The following is a 22,469-nucleotide window of genomic DNA, read 5'->3' as shown; positions in this document are numbered from 1 at the left end:
ATCCAAACTAAATGATTAATATGGAATGGAAATTAGAATAAAAATGCTAAAATGTATTGTATTGTGGTTGTTATTAGTAGTATTATTGCAATGTTTATTTTCAATTTATTTAATAGCTCTTCAGTAAATTGACTAAACACAAACATTTCAAATATATAAAATAATAAAAAGCTAAGGTTTATGATTACTAAAGAAAATAACAAAAATCACCAACACCTTTAAAATTAAACAACGATCGTGTGTTAAGAAATAGCAAAACACTATGCTAAATACACTCCTGTAAAACATAAAAAGCTGTCATTTCTGTGATCAATAAAGGAAATACTGATCAAAGATGCCTTTTTTTTCTCTCACGTAAATAAAGACCAGGTCCAAATGAGTTTGTTGACTTTAACACGTGTAGCACTGCCATTTAAACCATCCTCACACACACTCTAACGGAACACAGGTTAATAAAGCATCAACATGGCTCTCAATTCTGAAGACAAATCGTAACTCCTGAACAGCGGGATGACTGAAGTTTTGACCGGGGTTAAGCAGGAGCTTCACGTGCGTTTGGAGGTGTGCTACTCACGTCGTGACTGTTACTGTTGGGACTGATTTCGGTCTCGTTGACCAGAGATGACTTGATCTCCGCTAAGTCTCCCTCCTCCTCGGAGTGGCTGATCTCCGCGAAGATTTGCTCCTTGTGCGGGTCTCCCTCGTCTTTGAACGGGATCATTTCATCGGTGGCGCAGAGCTCCGGGTCCCCGCCGCCTCCTCCACCTGACAACTGCGGCATTTCTCGGGTGAATGAAAGTCCTCCTCACCCTACAAACGCCCGGGACGCAAACGCGTGCAATTAAAAATAAAAACCCCGTATATTTGTTTTGTTTCTGGTCAGCTCGCGCACTCCGAACACGCGCGCGTGAGTGTGTTTGGTTTACGAGAGCGCGCGTCCGGTGAAACTCTCGGGAATCCAGAGGAAGAAAAATAGCGGGTTTTGGAAAAAGTTAAAATACGAATCCTTTGGTGTTTTAAAAAAAGGCAAAAAGTTGGAACTTAAAGTTCAGAACGCAGGACAGTTTCGCTTGTTTCAAAATAAAAGCAACAACAAAAAAAGAAGTGCTGGAGTTCAGATGGTGTGTGTCATTCCCGTTTGGTTTGTTGGGTAAAAAATGTGTCCCTCTTCAAAAATAAGCTCAGCAGAGACTGAGAGTAATGTTGGGTTGGAGAGAGTGTAGTGCTGTACTCCTCCCCCTGATCTCTGACTGACTACAGAGATGAAAGGGAAGCCGCCGCTTTGATTGACACCTCACGCACGCGCGCGCACGCACATATACATCGACTGACGCTCCTGAGGAAAGTGAAGGAGAATTTTATACATTTCTTCCACCAAATGGACAGAGAGCGTTGGAAATGTGGAGGTAGAAAACGCCGAATCTGTTCTTTGAGTCATTTTGAGGCAGTTCGGAACGAAAGGTGACGTCTGTTTAACCAATTAAAAAAGAGGAACTGGAGCGTAACATAAATATATGGGATTTACAGCATACATCTGAAGTGGTTCATATGAACATGTTAATGAACAGAACTACTTTCGTCTAAATTATTATTATTATTATTATTATTATTTATATATACTACAGTTTTTTATTATGTGTATAAATCCCGACTAATCAAATGAGAGTTGAAACAATTTTCCACTCGATCCAAAAAATTGCACAACATTGTTTTAATTCACATTTTTGCGTTTATCATTTAATATATTGCTTTATGTTTTATTTACTTTTTCAGGTGAATCGATTCAAATAAAGGGTGGAAATGGTGAAAGTGCATGGCGTAATTGTTATATACATAATATAAAATTAATAATTATTATTATTTGATTACCACCACAATAAAGGCAATGTATAAATTATGCTTGGTCATTTTGCCAGTAGTACACAGAATAGCCAAATAAATTCGTGGAGGAAAAATATCAGATTTACAAAATTCTAAAATATGAGAAACAAAATCAGGCAGTGCACAATTTGTACTAATCGGTATTTTGATTTTGTTTATTTGATATATAAAAAACAGGGACTAAAACTCTACTAAAATATTATGCAACGAAAAAAACACCTACTGTACATATATGAGCTTAAATCTCTGATCTGCATTACGTTGCAAAGGCTGTCATCAAAGATGCAGGATGTGAATGCAGGAATCGTGTTGAATGCAGCTGTATAATGGAGGACGAGATTCATGAATTGAAAAGATCATGAATGTTGTTGTTTTTTTTATCATAGTCATCTTATTAAATCCATTTTCTCATGCATATTGCTAGATTTAATGAATGCTTGAAGTTGACCTGAATGCTTCTTTGTTCTCAAGGTAAGCTAAATTTAAATGTGTAAGGTAATTAGGCTTATTTATAAAAACAAACACTGCATAATCACAAAATGTCTGATTTATCACGTTTTAGAGCTTATGAAATTTGCGTCACATTATTTTAATTTCACACTAATAACATTAGACAAAAACAAACTACAGAAATATAAAAACATTAAATAAATATATAGCTAAATAATGTATATTTTGCTTAATATACTAAAATTTGACTGCTGAATTGCAACTGGGAATTCCCACTGAATGCATTAAAAACCTGAATCGTATTATTATTATTAATTGCAAATCCAAATTAGATTAATTTCACCATTTAATTCAAATTATCATATTAAACATTTATGATTTTTTTTTATTTTATGATAGCAGCTACAAAACGCGCTCGCATGATTTAAATACACAGAACCAGATAAATAGAAGGAGCCCTCCCTCGGTGTAGCAGAAAACAAGAAGGGGGAAGAAAAACATTGGGAAGTGTTTCTGCGGCTTGCGTGAGAATAAGTTTGGAGTAGGAGGCAGATCTTTATAAAGCAGGCGGAGGTGGGGTCAGTGGGCGGAGCCGTGGCTGCCTTTGATCTGGCGGCGGCGGCCTCTTTTATCCCCAGTCTTTGTATGCCCATATATGGCGCGAGCATGGAGACGGGCCAACATTTCCACGCGCGCCTTCATCCCAGCTGAGAGGGAAAGCGACGGTTCTCTTCCGGGTAAAGGAGACACAGCGAGAAAGATCAAAGGCTTTGCATTTGGAACCCGAATGTGGATTCAGGAGAGGGAGAGAGAGGAAAAGCAAGAGGGAGAGAGAGAGAGACGGGACTGGCCGCATTCCAGAGTGTAGCGGAAAACTGAGCCTCACACACACACACACACACACTCACTCACTCACTCACTGAGACTGGCTCCTGGGATAACAATCGGACCTTTCAATTTTAAAACGAAATGTATGCATGGCAGGACAGATGTGTTGTTATTGTAAACTGCGAGGATTTATTTTAATGCGCGGTTATTTAAATGCAAGGCTCCTTATGAAACGCATTAAGGCCTGCAAAGCTCACGAGCCGGCAAAACATTTATTATTTTAAAATAACAGATTCTGGACAATTATTAAAAGCCTCTGCGCTCTCAAGACTTTTAATTTAGATCAGTAAATGAAATGCGTAAATAAAAATAGACACTGTGTAGCAGGAAATAAAGGCATCAGAAACATGCTAAGATTAGCAAATCTCTACAAAGTAATTCTATACATTTCTGATCAAATGTTTAGAACTGAATGTGCGCTGAATAAAAATCATTAATGTAAAAAAAAACAACCTGTGAAGAAAAAAAAAAAGGCAAGTTGTGGTTAGAAAACAAACACACGAATACACTTAATGGTTCATCTGAAAGGCTTACCTTTTCATAAAATGGTGGATTATTTTAATGCATTATTGTAAGTTTGACTCGTTTTTAAATTGCACCATCTCAGTCATTTAAAAGACTAGACATTAGGAGGATTTTACCAAGACATCAAATCTATAAATTATGCTTTTAATAGGAAAAACTGTAGCCATGCATTTGATGCAGAAGCTATTATTGTTATCAACACTGGCAAGAAATTCACTGGAACATTGATATTGTTTCCAGAGAGCACTGATGCATACCATTTAAAGTGATGGTTCGACTAAACACGAAAAAGTCTGTCATTTATGTCTGTTGAGTAAAGTCTAATGTTTACTCCTCATTCTCTTGTCACAAAACTGTTTGAGTTTTTATTTTCTGTTGAACATAAGTTTATAATAGTTCGGGGTGATTGGATCGAACCAGCTCCTTCTCGTGAAACGCTGATGATCGTCAAAATAATACGTTTCTAAACGCTCATGATCATATTTTTCTTAATGATTGAGGCTTTGTAAAAAATTTCATTTGCCTGGCTTTTGTTATTCTCTTCAATTCAGTAATGCTTTGTTTCTGTCATCTTCCTTGTATTCAATAAAAAACTAAGGCATTTACCTGCCTCATGGCCGTGACTTGTCTCCGTTTCTTCGAAAGATGTTTTAAACCGGAAGAACAAATTTGCTCTGAACAACATAAAAATAACCAATTTTAACCCGATAGTTAAATATATGTGTCATAATAGTGCTTTTGGCAACGTGGTGTCACACATATAGCTATTTAAACGTCTTTAAAATGTGTTTTAGGCTTTTATAAAGGGAAAGTTCGACTAAAACTGAAAAGTCTGTCATCATCCTTTTCTTGTCACAAACCTGTTTGAGTTTATTTCTTCTGGTCAATGTAAAGAAAGTTCATAATAGTGTGCTGTGATTGGATCAAACCAGCTTTCTCATGAATTATTGCACAGAAATGCTGAAAATCTGATGACGCCATCATGTATGGGCAGTGACTATTCACCACTCAGAAATGGCACGTTTACCTCATGGCCAAGCCAAGACGTTTCTTCGAAATTTCTTTTTAAACCGGAAGAATAAATTTGCTCTAAACAACACCAAAATAACATTTTTTCACTCTATACTGAAATCTATGTGTCCTATTAATTTTTTTTAGCAACATGCCACAAAAATGTGTTTTAGGTTGTCAAGACCCTTTAAAGGGATAGTTCCACTTAAACCAAAAATATGTCATCGTTTACTCATCATTCTCTTGTCGCAAACCTGTTGAGTTTCTTCCTTCTGTTAAGCATATTTTTATGTTATTTTGATAAAATTTGGAAACCTATAGTAGGGGAGAGTGGGGACAGTTGCAACACCTTTTGCATTTCCTACAGTTTCTTAGAGACAGCTTTTTGTGGAAACCCAAAATTTTAATATAATAAACCCACATCTATCAGACACCCACCCACAGTGTTATACTATGTGTACATAAAATAATATATGCAGAATTTAAACTTGAACATACAAAGTCAAACACTGCAACTGACCCTGAGCATGAGGACGGCATAAAATGTAATAATAATAAAAATTCCAAAACATCAGGATGGATTTTATTTTTGACAAACAGACTAAATGTAAATTGGTTAAAATGTTAAATTAGATAAATTGGCCATAGACATACAGACTATTAAAAGAACAAGCAACAACCGCGTTTTGGTCAATTATCAGGCCAACAAATAATCTGACCAAAATATTTTTACTGATAATCAAGACTGAACCTTTGCTAAAATACGTCTTTAAACTTTGAAATGAATTAATTAACCAAATAATTCATTCTTTGAAATTAAAATACACTGAAACTGTCATAAAATTAAAATTGTACATTGTTAATATGGCAAGCTTTTAAATGAATAGGGGACAACTCTGACAACCATGATTAAACTTTCTATGCTAGGTAGATACAATAGCTTTAACACTTGATTGCTATACCTATTTGAAGCTAAGAAAACTGTGATTTAAATTACGCAAATGAATAATGTTTCATAACACCAAATTAAACAGTATAAGTAATTTGACCTCAAAATGAGTTTTATACAATAACAGGTTTCAAACTGGATTCCTGGAGGGCTACCGCTCTGCAGTTTTGCTCCAGCCATAATCAAACAGCCAATCCAACTAATCAAGGTGTTCAAGACTACTAGAGACTATTAAGCAGGTGTGAGTTGGAGGTGGTTGGAGCTAAACAATCCAGAGCTGCAGCCCTCCAGGAATTGAGTTTGAGACCACTGTACTGACAGAATGGTCACATATGGCTGATTTCGTTCAGATTAAAGGAGGGTCTAACTAAGAATATGAAGTATGAATATCATCACTAGCTCATTCCTGAATGGATGAATAAGTCTTGTTGCAACTGCCCCACGTTGCAACCGTCCCCACTCTCCCCTATTTGTTTATCCTACCATGGAAGCCAATGGTTTTAATGTTGTTGTTTTGTTTTTAAATAACATGGTCTTAAATTATTTGTATGGAAAACCACCTCAACAACCAGAATAAAATCGAATTCACCTCATCCCCCAACATGATGATATCTGACCTGATTGTAAGGACAGGGACGTATAACGATTCACAATTCAGTGAGACTTCAAAGCAAAATGCACACTGCTTATGCATCATTTAAGAGCTGAGAATTGCATCATCGCTGGACCTTAGACTGTCAGCAAACATAAATGAACACAAACACCTAAACTATGTTGTAAAAAAGCAGCGAATGCACAGCTCTTGTCTGGAATTTTTCTTTTTTTTACAGTAAGAAGGCACAATAATTGCCTTTTTTCTTCAAAAAAAAAATAGTGAAAGAAGAAGATCATTTGCATTTCTGTCTTAATGAGTTTGCAGAAGTGACCCCTCTGGATCAAACATGAAAAGGAAAGCGTCCTGCTGTGTCCTGACCTGAATTTAGTTGTCTCTCACTCTTCTACTGCATATTGAATGCTATATAACCTTGAAGGACCAGGAATGTATCCATAACACAGCATAATTTATCAGAGCGCTGCTAATCTGGGCGAGAATTAGAGTGTTGGGTTCTGAAGAGAAATCCAGAAACGACTGCCTTCTTGCTGTGACGCTCATGCATGCATTGCTATTGATCAGGAAACGTGGATTAATAATTCGGTTTAACTGTTAATCTGAGGATGAAAACGGCCTACATGGTGGAAGTAACTAAATTAGCTCAATTTGGTGTTTTAATTAATGGTATCAACATGGTATGATTTTTATAAAAGTATTTAATCGCATCATTTCATCTGTTGTCTTTCATTGAGTTCAACAGTAAAGGGCTTTTTTCTTTAATCATAAGATATATACTCAGTGGCCACTTTATTAGGTACATTACCTTTTCATATTTCTTTATGAATTTCTGGATGGAAGGGGGAAAAATCTGTTCAACTGCTTTTGCAACCTAGGCTCATTGGAAATATGTGCCCAGGGCTACATTTTGAGAACCAAGAAATATGTATGAAATATGTCGTCTTACAGTTGTTGTTTTCACAAATCCACTAGAGGCCATCTCAAATACGTTACTGCGGCACGTTTTCTCATTGGCGCCATTTCTTGTAAATCCACAAGAGGCTGCTTTGTACATTTCTACCCATCTCTCAATGTCTTTCTAGCGCATGTCTGTGAGACAGTCAACTTGTTGTTGTGCATTATATATCAGTTTGATATCAACTGACCAATCTGCCACCTTTAAACCCAACCAATAGTGTTTTCAAAGGCTATCTAGAAGTGAAAAGCCACCGCAGCCACATGCTTTTACCATAGTATCACATTGCTCTTTGTTTTGGGTTTCGTTTAACTGGATTTCTGGAACCGTCCTTCGACAGACTCAGCCTTGGTCCACTCTACCACCCAAGTCTGGTGCAGCTTATTCTGAGCTACCGAGCAAACCAGTCCCACCAGAAAAGTCATCAGTACAGTGGGATCACCCCCTTGTGTTCGTTTTACACACAAAATGCAGCCATATGTACCGGGAAGCACATATTTCTCGGTTCTCAGAAATGTATCCCTGGGCACATTTCCCAATGAACCTGCGTTAGGCTTTTAACTTAAGTATCTAATCAATCACATAACAGCAGGTCAATGCATTTAGGCATGTTGATGTGATCAAAACTTCAGCTGAAGTTCAATCTGAACAGTCTGTTTTCCATCCTAAAATGAATTATCTGAAAGTTCTCCAAAAAAAAAATCCCAAGTGAGAATTAAGTGCTTTTCCCATCAAGTTGTTAGAGCGGCCCACAGAAGTATTGGTAACTTTGCAACCAACAATTAAACAAGGCAAGCATAACAAAGACAGCTGATTGGTCAAATGGACGTAATGTTCGCTATATGTTGCTATAGTTGATTCATCAAATGGGTTTCCATCTCCTATTATTTGCATTAATGCTTTCTTAATCCAAAACCAATTTAGCAAATCAAAGTATTTTTTATTATAAATGTCATGTGGTACTTCAAAAATAACATACAGTGATGGAAACAAAATTAAGGAAGGAGGAAGCTGATTAACTTTGAAGGTTACATAGTAGTTGATGGTAGACAGGATTTAAAGGTTTAAAGGGGTCTGAAAATGCGTAAAATATCAAGTGAGCGTCTCTGAACACTCAACACACTGAACCTTGAAGCAGATCGACTACAGCAGCAGAAGAAAAAGCACACCTGTGAAGTTCTTGAACAGTAATATGAGGCTACAATTATGAAATGGGACAAAACAAAACTGATTGGTTTAAAATAATTTCTGCTGCAATATTTGGTGTAAACAGCATAAAAGCACGCCTGACTTGAATCATCGGTTCAGGCTGCTGGTAGTGTGAAGATGTGGGAGACATTTTCTTGGCACACATTGAGCTCCTCAGTGCTATTGCTTAAAGTCTTTGTGAAATCAATATTTATATTCATTTTGCTAGTGCACATTGTTATTCTTTAAGTGAATACTTAATCTGTGCAAGTTAATACTCTGTTTGTTTTAGAAATATTTAATCAAAATCTGATTATTCACTTCCGCGCTTAGAGTTGAAGACATTCTCTGTTCACGTCAGTTTGACGCTTCAGATGCAATATTCGTAACCATGCCCCTCTAACCATTAGTTTGCTATGAGGGAATGATGTGCAAGAAAACCCACCCACCCCCTACTCAAAATTCAGTTTCAGTTGGAAGTACATCAACATACTAAAATAAAATGCTCAGTAACTTCCATTTCACACAGACTGTAAGCACCACAGTCTACCTGAGTACTATTAAAGACAATTTCCATCCCTTTATCCCCAGATTTTCACGTCCACATGTACAGTTGAAGTCAGAATTATTACCCCCCCCTGAATTTTTCGCCCCCGTTTATTTTTTTCTCCAATTTCTGTTTTACAGAGAGTAGATTTTTTTTCAACACATTTCTAAACATAATAGTTTTAATAACTCATTTCTAATAACTGATTTATTTTCTCTTTGCCATGATGACAGTAAATATTCAATTCAATTCAATTCACCTTAATTTGTATAGCGCTTATACAATGTAGATTGTGTCAAAGCAGCTTCACATAAAAGGTCACAGTAAATAGGAACAGTGTAGTTCAGTTTGTAGTGTTTAAGTTCAGTTCAGTTTAGCTCAGTTCAGTGTGGTTTAATAATCACTACTGAGAGTCCAAATACTGAAGAGCAAATCCAACGATGCGCAGCTCTACAGATCCCGAAACATGCAAGCCAGTGGCGACAGTGGAGAGGGAAAAAAAACTTCACAAAAGGTGGAAGTGAAGAAAAAAAACCTTGAGAGAAACCAGGCTCAGTTGGGCACGACCATTTTAATTTCTCCGCTGGCCAAACGTTTTGTGCAGAGCTGTAGATAATATTTGACTAGATAGTTTTCAAGACACTTCTATACAGCTTAAAGTGACATTTAAAGGCTTGACTGGGTTAATTATGTTAACTATGCAGGATAGTGTAATTAGGCAAGTTATTGTATAACGATAGGGGCTAATAATTTTGACCTCAAAATGATTTTTTAAAAATTAAAAACTGCTTTTAATCTAGCCAAAATAAAACAAATAAGACTTTCTCCAGAAGAAAAAATATTATCAGACATACTGTGAAAATTTTCTTGCTCTGTTAAACATCATTTGGGAAATATTTAAAAAAGAAAAAAAATTCAAAGGGGGGCTAATAATTCTGACTTCAACTGTACGCGTCACAAAGCTCAAATCATCTCAAACAGGTTTGTTGAACACCACTGTGAGTTCATTCATCTTAAATGACAGCAAATCTCAGTCTAAAAGAGCAGCCTTGGTAGTTCACACCATGGAAGTTCCTGTGACAAATCTGTATCTATATATCAGATTTTTGTAAGCTTTATTTGTTTCAGAAAATTAATCCTGGAACTTGTGATTATTCTAAATTTTCTAAGTCTATTCATTGAACAAATAAAATGTATTTGACAAAAAAAAAAAATAAATAAATAAAAAAAGTTCCTTACTCATCCTTTAAAAGATATATGAAAACCAAACTAAAATCTAATTTGAACACAAAAGGTTCCATTGGATTGGATATGGATGTCAGAGGTTTCCAGCATTCTTTAAATTATCTTCTTTTGTGTCCGACATAAAAATTTGAACTATTTACGCATGAGTAAATGATGGGTACCTGTTCATTGTCGGGTTGATATTGATTCAATAAAATTTTTAAAGAGTAAAACCGGCAGCTTGATATGAAAGCACAATATAGAGATACAGTATAGACCCTTTTCACATTTCTGGGTCTCTCAGTAGCAGAAGTCGAGGGTAAACTTAGAGCGCAGTGAATGGGAGAGTACTAAAAATCTTTTTTTTTACATCTCCACGATGGTGATTTCAGACTTTTCAGGAAACAAATAGTGTGAGACTGATAACAGCAGCCAAAAGAAAGAATAACGTCAAAATTACTGTCCCGTCTCCATACACTCTGCATTTCAAACACCTCGCATAAGTGGTAATTCACTTTGTGTCATTTGATGCAAAGATGATATAATATATAATACATACATAAATGCATTTAAATGTTCATACGATTTAAAAAAAATCTACATATTAAAAACTTTCAAGTGTTTAAGATACTGATGACCGTTAAATGCATCATAACAGTCTTGTGAAAAGACTGTTACAGTATTATACAGTGAAACCTCACCCTCCGCTCTCCAAAATAAATCTAGCAGACGATCCAGCGGTTCCTCCACCTGCTTCACTTCTGACAGCCCCCCTGAATGCAAAATTATAGCTGTGGAGCTCCCAGTCACCGCCTAATAAACGACAGGAAACAAACATCACATTAAGATGAAAAGAGCATGCAATTAAAGATTAGAAGGGGGGAAAGAAAGCCATCTATCAGTCAGAAGAAGAAGAGTTAGGGGTGGGTGAGGTCTGAAGGGGCGAGAGATGATTTTTTATTGGTGGGAACACAGGTGATGTTCAGAGGAAGGGAAAGTGTCTGGAGGGGATGAGCCGAGCGTTCTGTCCTGTGATCTGCTGATTTATAACACGGCGAGAAGCAGACATGCTGTTATTAAAATAAAATCATATTCTGGATGGAGCTGGGTTGCGGGGAAGGCCCAACAGGGGAAATTTGTTCTGCTGGGTTATTGAGTTTGGAGGTTTCTGCACCTACACAAATGCACTTTTGGCAAGCGTAACGCACTAAAGCATGCCAAAATATGTTCTCAAAATTAAAAGACTGACAAACAATGCTTGTATCATTGCTGAACGATACAAAAGCAATTAGTTACTTTACTTAAAGGGGTGGTCCAGAGTTATTTTTAAGGCTTGGTTTTGTTTATAAGATGCAAAGCAATGTGCAGTGGTGTAAAGTAACTAATTACAAATACTCAAATGACTGTAATTGAGTAGTTTTTCTTAGAAATTATAATTTATTAAGTAGTTTTGAAAATGTGTACTTTTACTTTCCCTTGAGTACATTTTTAGTGCTGTATCGGTACTTTTACTCCACTACTTTCCTTCAACCTGCAGTCACTACTTTTTTTTTCTTGTCTATGGGGATTAGAAAAATCAGTCCTGTGATTCCTGTCCTATCAAATCTGTTTGAAAGCATAATATTGACCCTAAAATTATTTAAAAAAAATTTAAAACTGCTTTTATTCTAGCCGAAATAAAACAAATAAGACTTTCTCCAAGACAAAAAATATTATAGGAATTACTGTGAAAATTTCCTTGCTCTGTTAAACATAATTTGGGAAATATTTGGAAAAAAGGAGGGTTAATAATCGTGACTGTTTTTATTGTAAGAATGTGAATCTGTGGCTTACAGGTCAAACTATTTAATATTTGGGGAGCCGATGCGTAGTGGCAACCCCTGCGCAATTTCCCCAGCTTCTGTTGGGCTTCAGAGAGGAAGTCCAGCGGCAGCCCAGAATGCAGAATCTGTCTTTTCATCCTGCCGCGTTATTGAAGAACACATTGAGCCTGCGTCGGGTCCTGCTGGGCATGTGTCGAAGGTCACGGTCGTCCCGCTGAGGGGCCACAGAGCCACCGTCCCATCTGTAATCAAGCACACACAAGCACACACACACACACGCACACACACACACACACACACACACACACGCACACACACACACACAGGTCAGTTCCACCGCCACATCAAACAACCACCGTTGCTGTCAATATCTCATCACATTTACAACGAGCAGGAAACCATGAACTCCCTCAAAAACCGCCTCGCATCCTCATATAAACAAATGTCATTATTAAAGGGACAGTTCACACAAAAATAAAAAGAACAAAAAACAATGTACTCACCCTCAAGTGGTCCAAACGGTTTCTTTCTTTTCATTCATTGTTTCATTCATTTTCTTTCAGCTTAGTCCCTTTTTTAACAGGTGTTGCCACAGTGGAATGAACCATCAACTATTCCGGCATTGTTTTATGCAGCAGATGCCCTTCCAGCTGCAACCCAGTACTGGGAAACACCCATACACACTCATTCACTCTCACACACACACACACACACACACACACACACACACACACTCATACACTATGGGAAATTTCGTTTATCCAATTCACCTATACTACATATCTTTGAACTGTTGGGGAAACTGAAACACCCAGAGGAAACCCACACCAATACGGGGAGAACATGCAAACAGAAATGCTAACTGGCCCAGCCGAGACTCGAACCAGTGGCCTTCTTGCTGTGAGGCAACAGCGCTAACCACTGAGCCACCATGCCACCACATAACATTAATTAAAATATAAAATAAAATAAAAAACACCCAAGAAACTTACTAAAACTACATTAAAAAATTATGTATCTAAAAAGATAATGGTTCGATTGTCCAATGTTTACTAGATTAGGGGCGTCAAATCTTTGGAAAACAATGTTGACTTTTCTTTTGCTATTAATATTTAAGAAGTTAATCGTTTGGCTGCATGTCTCAGAGGAATTTCCCAGACACACTCGGTCAGTCGGTTCACTTCTGATTCAGGTAACAGTCTTGACTGAGTGCTTTTCTGAGTTAAAAGACCCTGTGCAAACAACTCATGGGCAGGAACAAAAAAACACCATAATCTCTGTTTTAGCAGGAGTCTGGTGTAAAAGACACTCACAAAACAACTCAATCTAAACTGCTGGAGTTATAGCAGAGAGGTATAATAATGCAAATGTCTTGCTGTTTGCTTTATTTGCATTGTTTCGTTGATTGATCTATCCCCAAAGATGTTGTACATATATATAAAGTCGTTTTTTTTACATTTCATAAAAAGTATACACTAAAAATATAAACAGTTAGGGGCAAAATTATTAGCCCTCCTGTGAAATTGTAATTCTTTTTCAAATATTTCTCAAGTGATGTTTTAACAGAGCAAAGAAATGTTCACAGTATTTCCTATCATATTTTTAGTATATATAATAATATTATACATAATATTGTAGTTATTAAAAATAGTAATTAAAGCTATTATGTGTATAAATGTTGAACGAAATCTTCTCTCTGATAAACAGCACTTGGGAAATATTTTTAAAAGATTTCAAATATAACAGGAAGATTAATTTTGACTTCAACTGAATAATAAAAATATAATATAATAAAATATAATAGTAAATATTTTTATTTAATTTACAAAAGATGTGTTAATTTGATCCAAAATTATCCTGAAAATGTAGGCATCATGGTTTCCATAAAAGTATTATGCAACCTATTTATTTTCTTATTATTAATATTATTATCATTCATTCATTTTCTTTTTCGGCTTGGTCCCTTTATTAATCCGAGGTCTCCACAGCGGAATGAACCGCCAACTTTCCAGCATATCTTTTACGCAGCGAAAGCCCTTCCATCACTGGGAAACACCCTACACTCTCACTCTTTCACACACTACGGACAATTTAACTCACCCAATTCACCTATAAGCGCATGTCTTTGGACTTGTGGGGGAAACTGGAGCACCCGGAGGAAACCCACGCCAATCCGGGGAAAACATGCAAACTCCACACAGAAATACCAACTGACCCAGCCGAGGCTCGAACCAGCGACCTTCTGGCTGTGAGGCGATTGTGCTACCCACTGCGCAACCGTGACACCCATATTTACCCCCAACCCCCAACTTATCCAGCATATGTTTTACGCAGCGGATGCCCTTCCAGCTGCAACCCACACACACTCATTCACACACATACATTACAGACAATTTAGCTTTTCTAATTCACCTATACCACATGTTTTTGGACTTGTGAGGGAAACTGGAGCACCTGGAGGAAACCCACGGGGAGAACATGCACACAGAAATGCCAACTGACCCAGCCGAGGCTCGAAACAGCGACCTTCTTGCTGTGAGGCGAACGTGCTACCCACTGCACCCCTAATAATATTATATTAACAATAATAAAAATGATAATAATAATATAAAAAAAAATCATCATATTTGTCAGCATTTTAACATTATTTCTGAAGAGCTACACTGAAGAACAGAGACATTTAGCTTTGAAGCAGACAGGAATCAGTTACATTCTAAAACATGTTTAAAAAATAAAATGATTATCATTAAATCATTTGGTGAGCTTTGGTAAGCAGCATAATTTTATATTTCTTTCTAATCTTACTGAAAACTTTTGAACTGAATGTCTTATAAACATTTACAAAATTCAATATTTTAATGCAAAACTAAATCCAAATCCTGATAAATCAGAAAACTAACCACTATTTACTTATTTTCAAAAACCCTGCATTTCTGACAATCCAAAATAAGCCAATTACTAATCCAACCTCCAACCCCCCTTTGACCTCTCGGTGCATCATAATGTTTGCATAAGCCGTATGTCCTATACGCTGAGCCAAATTAGCGTCGTTCATAACTGCGAAATTATAATCTTGTTAGTCACAGTGTGCAAACCTACAGCGCTTGACCCCGCCCCCTCTCCGATCAGGCCCCTCCCCTTACACTCCCAGTCTAGTCATTACTTACCTAACCATCTGTCTGTTTAATCCCTATCATCAATGGCCAAGGGAATACACAAATCAAAGGCTCCTTTCATGATTTCGCACAACGCCACGGCATCGGCTGAGCGGGGCTTCTGTAAATATTTGCTGTCTTTCATTTGACGATGAATCGTTCCTTCAACAAGAGGATTGCTGGGTAAACAGGGAGCATTTCTGGAGGACCCCGAGTTTGTTTACAGTGTTTTTTTTTGCTAGCATGCACGCACTTCGATGTCCTTCCTGTTTCCCATGGGCCTCTGCTCTCTATCTCGTCCTTCCTCTTTCTATCTATTCTTTCAACCTCTATCTTCCTCCTCATCGAGCCATCGTCCTTCCTGCTCTCCAGTCCCAGCACCTCTCGAATCTCCCAAATGCAGTATCCTCGCTTTGATTTCTCGCCTCACTGCCATAAACATTCCTCCCCTGTGGTCGCACTTCAGTTTCTTTAAATCTTTCCAGCATTTAGTAAACGGCATGACTTTGATAAAGCATGTGTGTGTCTGGAGAGAACTGATTCAAGTGCAGACAGCAAGCAACAGTGATGGGTTGGAAAATATTTGCAGACACGCAAACATTCGGTTATCCCAAGACACAGATTTAGTGGAATCGATGTTTGTTGACGACGCTCATCTGACATGTTATGCTATGTTGTGGCTGAAAGAAGCACCTGAAATGAATGGATATTACTTTATTATTTATTTTTTTATTATTATTTTTTTTATTTATTATTTTTTCGGGGTTTTCGCCTTTATTAGACAGGACAGTAGAGAGTATTGACTGGAAACTGTGGGGAGCAGAGAGAGGGGAAGGATCGGCATAGGACCACGAGGCGGAATCGAACTCGGGTCGCCGTGAGCACCGGAGTGCATGTGTCGACACACTAACCACTACACCACTGGTGCCAACCAGTGAAATAAGCCCTATATACATTTCTGGAGATCACGAATTATGTAGCCAGAGGTACGTATGGCTCAATGGTGTAGTCGGGGCTATACGCAGGCATACTCAGTATGCCTACTTTTTTCCACTAGCTGTTTGGGTATTACGACTTCTGAGGATCAATAATTGTGTATACCCTCGGTATACTCACTTGTTTTGCTGATTAGACTTCCTTAATTTACGTGTATTCGCATCCCCTTTACCTGTATACCAAATGTTTTTTTTAACTCTCATCTTAATTTATTGTAATTGGTGCATTTTTGTTTATATTTTGCGCCATTCCCTCCCCCTTACGACCACAGCAGTTGTGATAAAATTTCGTGAGGTTTTCGAAGTCAAGTGAATGTTGTCTCGCTGAAACGTTCAGGTAAAATTATAAAACAGCATGGGGGGGTTGGGTGGTTAATAGTACACCACCTTTTTTTTTAGGACTACACCACTGGTATGGCTGCATTTAATTTTTAAAACAAACGATACAGGGCGGTATGATGGCATTTCTTTTCACGCTTAACAGCTGACCGCTTACCTCCGTATGGACGGCTTTTCTGCTGTTACCAGTTTGTCCAGTGGCTCGCGTATATCGGCAAACTTGTGACATGGAGCAGAGTTGACCGCGGTGATGGGGTTTGAGTCTGGCAAAGAACAGTTCCAGGAAGCAGGCAAGACAAAAACAAAAGCCAAGAAATAAATGAACAAGTAAAGTAAATAACAACACTGACAAAAATGATCTCTGCAAAACTGTTGCAAACAGTTTATTTGTGTTGAATTTAAACAAACAAATTAAATTTAAGAAAATTCTACTTAATTTGTTTGTTTAAATTCAACACAAATAAATTGTTTACAACCACTTAACGTAAAAAAAATTTGTAAATCCAAGGAATCATCTTTGAATGTTTTTTTTTTTTCAGTGAAGGTGAGAATGTGGTAATATATGAAAATGTGGTAAAAAATCAGGCTTTTCTTTTTCTGGATTGCTTTTGAAAACACTGTCGGTTGAGTTTAGGGAAGGGGGAGGGTGGGTCAGTCTATCGGTCAGTCAGTCAGTCAGTCAGTCGAAAGCGGCATCTGGTGGATTTACGCAAAAACAGGTGCGAATGGCACTCCAGAGAGGCATCTGAAAAAGTGTACACAGCGGTCTCTGGTGGATTTGCGAAAACAAAAACCTGAAAAAAACTTACCTCACATTAACTACTTTGTACTTACATCAAAAAATAAGTATGATTTACTCATTAAGCTGGTTCAGCTAAAACATGTTTTTTAATGTCCCACTGAAAAAAAAACTGGATGTCCTGAGGCTCAAGAAATGAACAACAAATTTAAATTTTTGTGCAAACAAAAGTAATGTTAATATTTCGCTGTATTTGGGTGTCAATTAACCTGAATCCGTATTTAGAAAAACAAAACAGCATCTTTAAAAAAAAAACAATACTATACTGTTATAAAAAGTTGACTCAACTTACAATTGTAATGCAACTTGCTGCAGATCTTTTTAGCTAATTCAGCTTAAATCGAAGTTGCGTTAACAGTCAACTCAAAAAAGCTACCAGCTCGTGCTACCAGCTGACTGCTTACCTCCGTGTGGATGTTTTACCCACTGTCACCAGTTTGCCCAGTAGCTTGTCATGTATGTCAACAAACTTGAGACGCAGAGAGGACTGTGACATGGGGTTAGAGTCCAGTAAAGAACAGTTCCAGAAAGCAGGTAAAACAAAAGCCAAAATATAAATTAAGAAGTAAATAACAAGGTGAGAATGTGGTAAAATCTGGAAATGTGGTAAAAATCAGGCTTTTCTTTTTCTGGATTGCTTTTGAAAACACTGTCGGTTGGGTTTAGGGAAGGGGGTGGGTGGGGAGATTGGTCGGACAGTTGGTCAGCTCTGGTGGATTTTCAGGAGAACAGCAGGCGCGAATAGCACTCGCGAGAGAAATTTGAGATCTGAAAAAGCGTACTGTACACAGCAGCCTCTGGCGAACAAAAACTGCAAAAAAACATACATCCTGGCACATATTTCGCGATCTTTAGAAATGTATACAGAGTTACGTATCAATAATGAGCCTCGGTTGCAAAAAAGCTGTGCATCAAGTTGCAGTTTTAAGTTGAGTCTTAACTTTTGAGTCAACTTTTTTATTCAGGCATGGAGAAACCAATAGACCCACTGTTGGAGACTCTGTACTAGGGTTGCACAATATATTTCAACATCAAAACTGCAATTTGAAAATCGGACGCCATCACCATCTGACACGGGATCATCAGCACTGATACACAGGGCCCCCGAGGGCATCATGGAGAGCTGGTGGATTGGATCCCAGGGGTGATCAAAATGAACCTCTAATGCAACCCCATCCACACATACACACACACACACACACACACACACACACACACACACACACACACACACACACACACACACACACACACACACACACACACACACACACACACACACACACACACACACACACACACACACACACACACTGCAATTTTGCTCTATGTTCAACTCCACTGTGCTGTTTTTACAGGAGAACTTCACTGAACTAAACTTAAAGACTCAAATCTGAACTACACTTCAATTGACTATGATCTTCTATGTGAAGCTGCTTTGACACAATCTACATTGTAAAAGCGCTATAGAAATAAAGGTGAATTAAATTTTTTGTAATGCACCACCGCTCATACTTTTTTCTTCTTTTATGAAGCAGTGTTATATGAAAAAGAGCTAAAAAAAATCACATTTGATGACTTATCATTCGAGTGTCAAGCAAAAACAAACAAACTGAGGTAATGGAGAAAACCTCTGTCACTGAGGTTTTTCTTAAATAGCCCTCAGATAAACATGCCAAATTTGCTGTAACTCAAAAAGTAAGCTAGCAACAGCAAGGTCATGGGTTGAATTCAAAGGGAAAGCGAGAATTCACAAAATGTAATGCAATGTAAGGATACGTTTTAAGGGTAAAGGTCAACAATGTACTTAAAAACTAGTTTTTCCTTTGCATTTTTTCATCATTTTGAGCACAGACAACTACCACTATTAAAACAATAAGAAATTCTGTGTTATATATGGTATTTGATGTCACCTTAAAAAAAATAGGTAACACTTCTTAGTTTAAGTACCAATCCTTACTATTAACGATCTATATATCTATATTTAATACTCTATCGGCTGTTTATTAGTATTTATAAAGTACATATTCTGCATGATCTTATTCTACATCCCTAACCAATACCTAAACACAAGCACAACATTAATAACTATTAATAAGCAGCCATTCAAGAGTTTATTGAGCTAAAAGCCATAGTTAATAGTGTTTTCAAAGAAAAAGAAAAGCCATCACGGCCATATGCTTTCACCACGTTTTCAGCTTGTTGTTTATCTTTTGCTTTTGTTTTACCTGGTTTCTGGAACAGTTCTTCACCAGACTTGAACCTCGTCATCAGGGTAAACTCAGCACCAGGTCTCAAGCCCATCAGCGTACGCCAGGGCAAAACGGGTACCACTGGAAAAGTCATCAATACCGGGGCAAGCAGTAAGCTGGTAGAACGAAAAGGAACAGAAGCCATTGGCGGCGTCACACTGCCCCATAGCGTTGATTTCATCTCTGGCTACATAATTCACGCTCCCCAGAAATGTAGACAGGGGTACATATCCACAATGAGCCTGTGTTTGTTGCTTTCCTTGGTTTCTGGAATTGTTCTTCACCAGACTCGAGCCCCGTCGTCACAGTTAACTCCGCTCCACATCCCAAGTTCACTGACATACATGGCGAGCTACTGGACAAACTGGCAACACCGGAAAAGCCGTCAATATGAAGGTAAGCGATCAGCGGTAGTGCGAAAAGGAACTAAAGCCATCGGCGGCATCATACCGCCCCGTAGCATTCATTTTAAAGACGAAACGCAGCCAGACGTACCTCTGGCTACATAATTCACACTCTCCAAAAATGTAGACAGGGGTACATATCCACAATGAGCCTGTGTTGCAAAAAAACACTGCACCCATACCGTCTCATTATTGATCCATAACTCACACGTTTACAAACTAAACATGTTATACACACGTGCAGGACAACACAGTAAAACCAATGAAGAAGGCAGCACGGTGGCGCAGTGGGTAGAACAATCCCCTCACAGCAAGAAGGTCACTTGTTTGAGCCTCGGCTGGATCATTTAGCATTTCTGTGTGGGCCGCTATAGGTGAATTGAATGAACTGTATAGGCCGTAGTTTATGTGAGTGTGTGGGTGTTTCCCAATGCTGGGTTGTGGCTGGAAGGGCATCCTGATTAAAAAGGGACTAAGCTGAAAAGAAAATGAATAAATGAAAACCAACGAAGAGAAAACAAATCAGTAACACTTTAATATAATGGTCCTTTAGTTAATGTGCACTGTAAAACGCAATTTGTTGACTTTACTTAAAAAAGAGAAAGTTAACTTGATGCTTTATAATTATTAAGCAAACTACTTTCACACTCACTGGCCACTTTATTAGGTACACCTTACAAGTACCGGGTTGAACCCCCTTATGCCTTCAGAACTTCCTTAATCCTTCATGGCATAGATTCAACAAGGCACTGGAAATATTCCTCAGAGATTTCGGTCCATATTGACATGATAGCATCACGCCGTTGCTGCTCATTTGTCGGCTGCACATCCATGATGCGAATCTCCCGTTCCACCACATCCTAAAGGTGCTCTATTGGATTGGACATGGTCAGCAACAATACGCAGGTAGGCTGTGGCGTTGACATGGCGTTAAATGCATTGAGTTGCTGCCATATGTGATTGGCTGACTAGAAATTGTCTGATTGTGTTAACGAGCAGACAGGTGTACCTAATACAGTGGCCGGTGAGTGTATGTGCAAAAGTATAAAAGTTAAGTCAATGCGTTAACTGACTATTTTAAAGTAAAATCAACGTGTTGCTTTTAAGTCAATAGGTTTAATCACTTTTTTAAAGTAAAGTAACTAATCGCTTTTTACAGTGTAGCTATGTTGCTTCATATAGACCTTTTTCTTAGAAAGCAAAATTACCCATTATGCTTTGCGTGTATGTGTAAAGCTGCGGTCATACTGGACTTTTCTCTTCATAGACTTCCATTCATACGCACGTGAATGCGTCACACCGGAAACGCAAGCTTGTGAGACAAGTTACGGGCTGCGTCCGAAACCGCCTACTACTCAGTAGGTACTGCATTTGAATTTAAATGTACTACTCGGCCGTTAGAAAAGTACGTTCTATACAGTATGAATGGAATTCGGATGTACTACATCTGCCATTTTGTCATGGTCACGTGATCTACAGTACCTGCATCAGTCGCGTCGCTTCACTCCCATTCATGAATTCACTCACAGGGCATCATGGGACAGCGCAGTACGCATGGGATGTGCACTTCACCATACTGATTTTCGAATTCTATGAATTCGGACATACTACTCGGCTCACATACTGATTTTAACGTACTATAAAGTATGGAAGTATGCGGTTTTGGACGCAGCCTCGAAGTTCGCTGCGGTGCAAAGTTCAAACTTGGTAAACTCTGACTTGCAAAATTGCATAACGTGGCTGCGTAAGACCAATCGAAGATCAAAACATGACCTCTCTGGAGAGAAATTTATGGAGCAATCGCTCGCTTTTTTAAATGTCTAATAATCTTGTTTAATCGCGCGACTTTTCACAGAGCCGTACAACAGAATCTCGCATGCTCAAACTCGAGTTTGACCGCGGCTAAAGGAGGATGCTAAGAACTTCCGGTCAGCAGCTTGGTGCATATAAACAGTCACATTCGGACAGCTTTGAAACGATAGTTTTAATCTATTTTACTAGCTTTTAACGTCTTTGAACTAATATTGCTGTCGATCAGCGCCACCTCTTGGACTGATCATTTAAATAATGCAATCTAGAAGGAATAAAATACAACAACTGACTCTGACACTGTATTTCAGCAGCTGATCTGATGGCAGACGCTGAATTAATTGAAAGTTTTTCTCTTGTGCATCTGACAGAAGTATAACAGCTTTAACACACACCTTTCAAAATCAAAGTTGTGGGTCACTAAAACACTACGTAAGCCACTCAAAACGGTATTGACAACCATTTTCTGATCAAGATTTACAAATCCTAAAAGCTGTAAACGGAAGTTTACAGTATCCTACTGGAAGAAGCTGGTCGATATGGCACCTTCCATGCAGCAACAGTATAAACACAGCCTAAAAGAGAGCAACTATTGTTAAACACACTTGTATATCATTCCGAGGCCTGCGGCGTGAGTAAATAAATAAAGTGTGTAGGATGGTCTG

General features: G+C 38.1%; 1 protein-coding gene across 5 annotated transcripts in view; it reads right to left on the bottom strand.

Annotated features, from left to right (window-relative positions):
* The window catches only part of lef1 (lymphoid enhancer-binding factor 1), a 90,137-nt gene extending 88,931 nt beyond the window's left edge, over positions 1 to 1,206 (bottom strand). For 2 of the 5 annotated variants that reach the window (XM_056456564.1, XM_056456567.1), the window contains exon 1: positions 575 to 1,206. In XM_056456564.1, coding sequence (XP_056312539.1) covers positions 575 to 781 — 207 coding nt within the window. In that variant the 5' untranslated portion in view covers positions 782 to 1,206. The remainder of the gene's footprint in view (positions 1 to 574) is intronic. The other 3 variants (XM_056456562.1, XM_056456566.1, XM_056456565.1) reach the window with 2 other exon arrangements.
* Positions 1,207 to 22,469: the final 21,263 nt, after the last annotated feature.

The sequence above is a fragment of the Danio aesculapii genome, chromosome 1, assembly GCF_903798145.1.
Source record: "Danio aesculapii chromosome 1, fDanAes4.1, whole genome shotgun sequence".
In the NCBI taxonomy this organism is placed as follows: Eukaryota; Metazoa; Chordata; class Actinopteri; order Cypriniformes; family Danionidae; genus Danio; species Danio aesculapii.
Note: the sequence above shows the minus strand (reverse complement) of the source record. Positions and strands in the feature narration are given on the sequence as shown.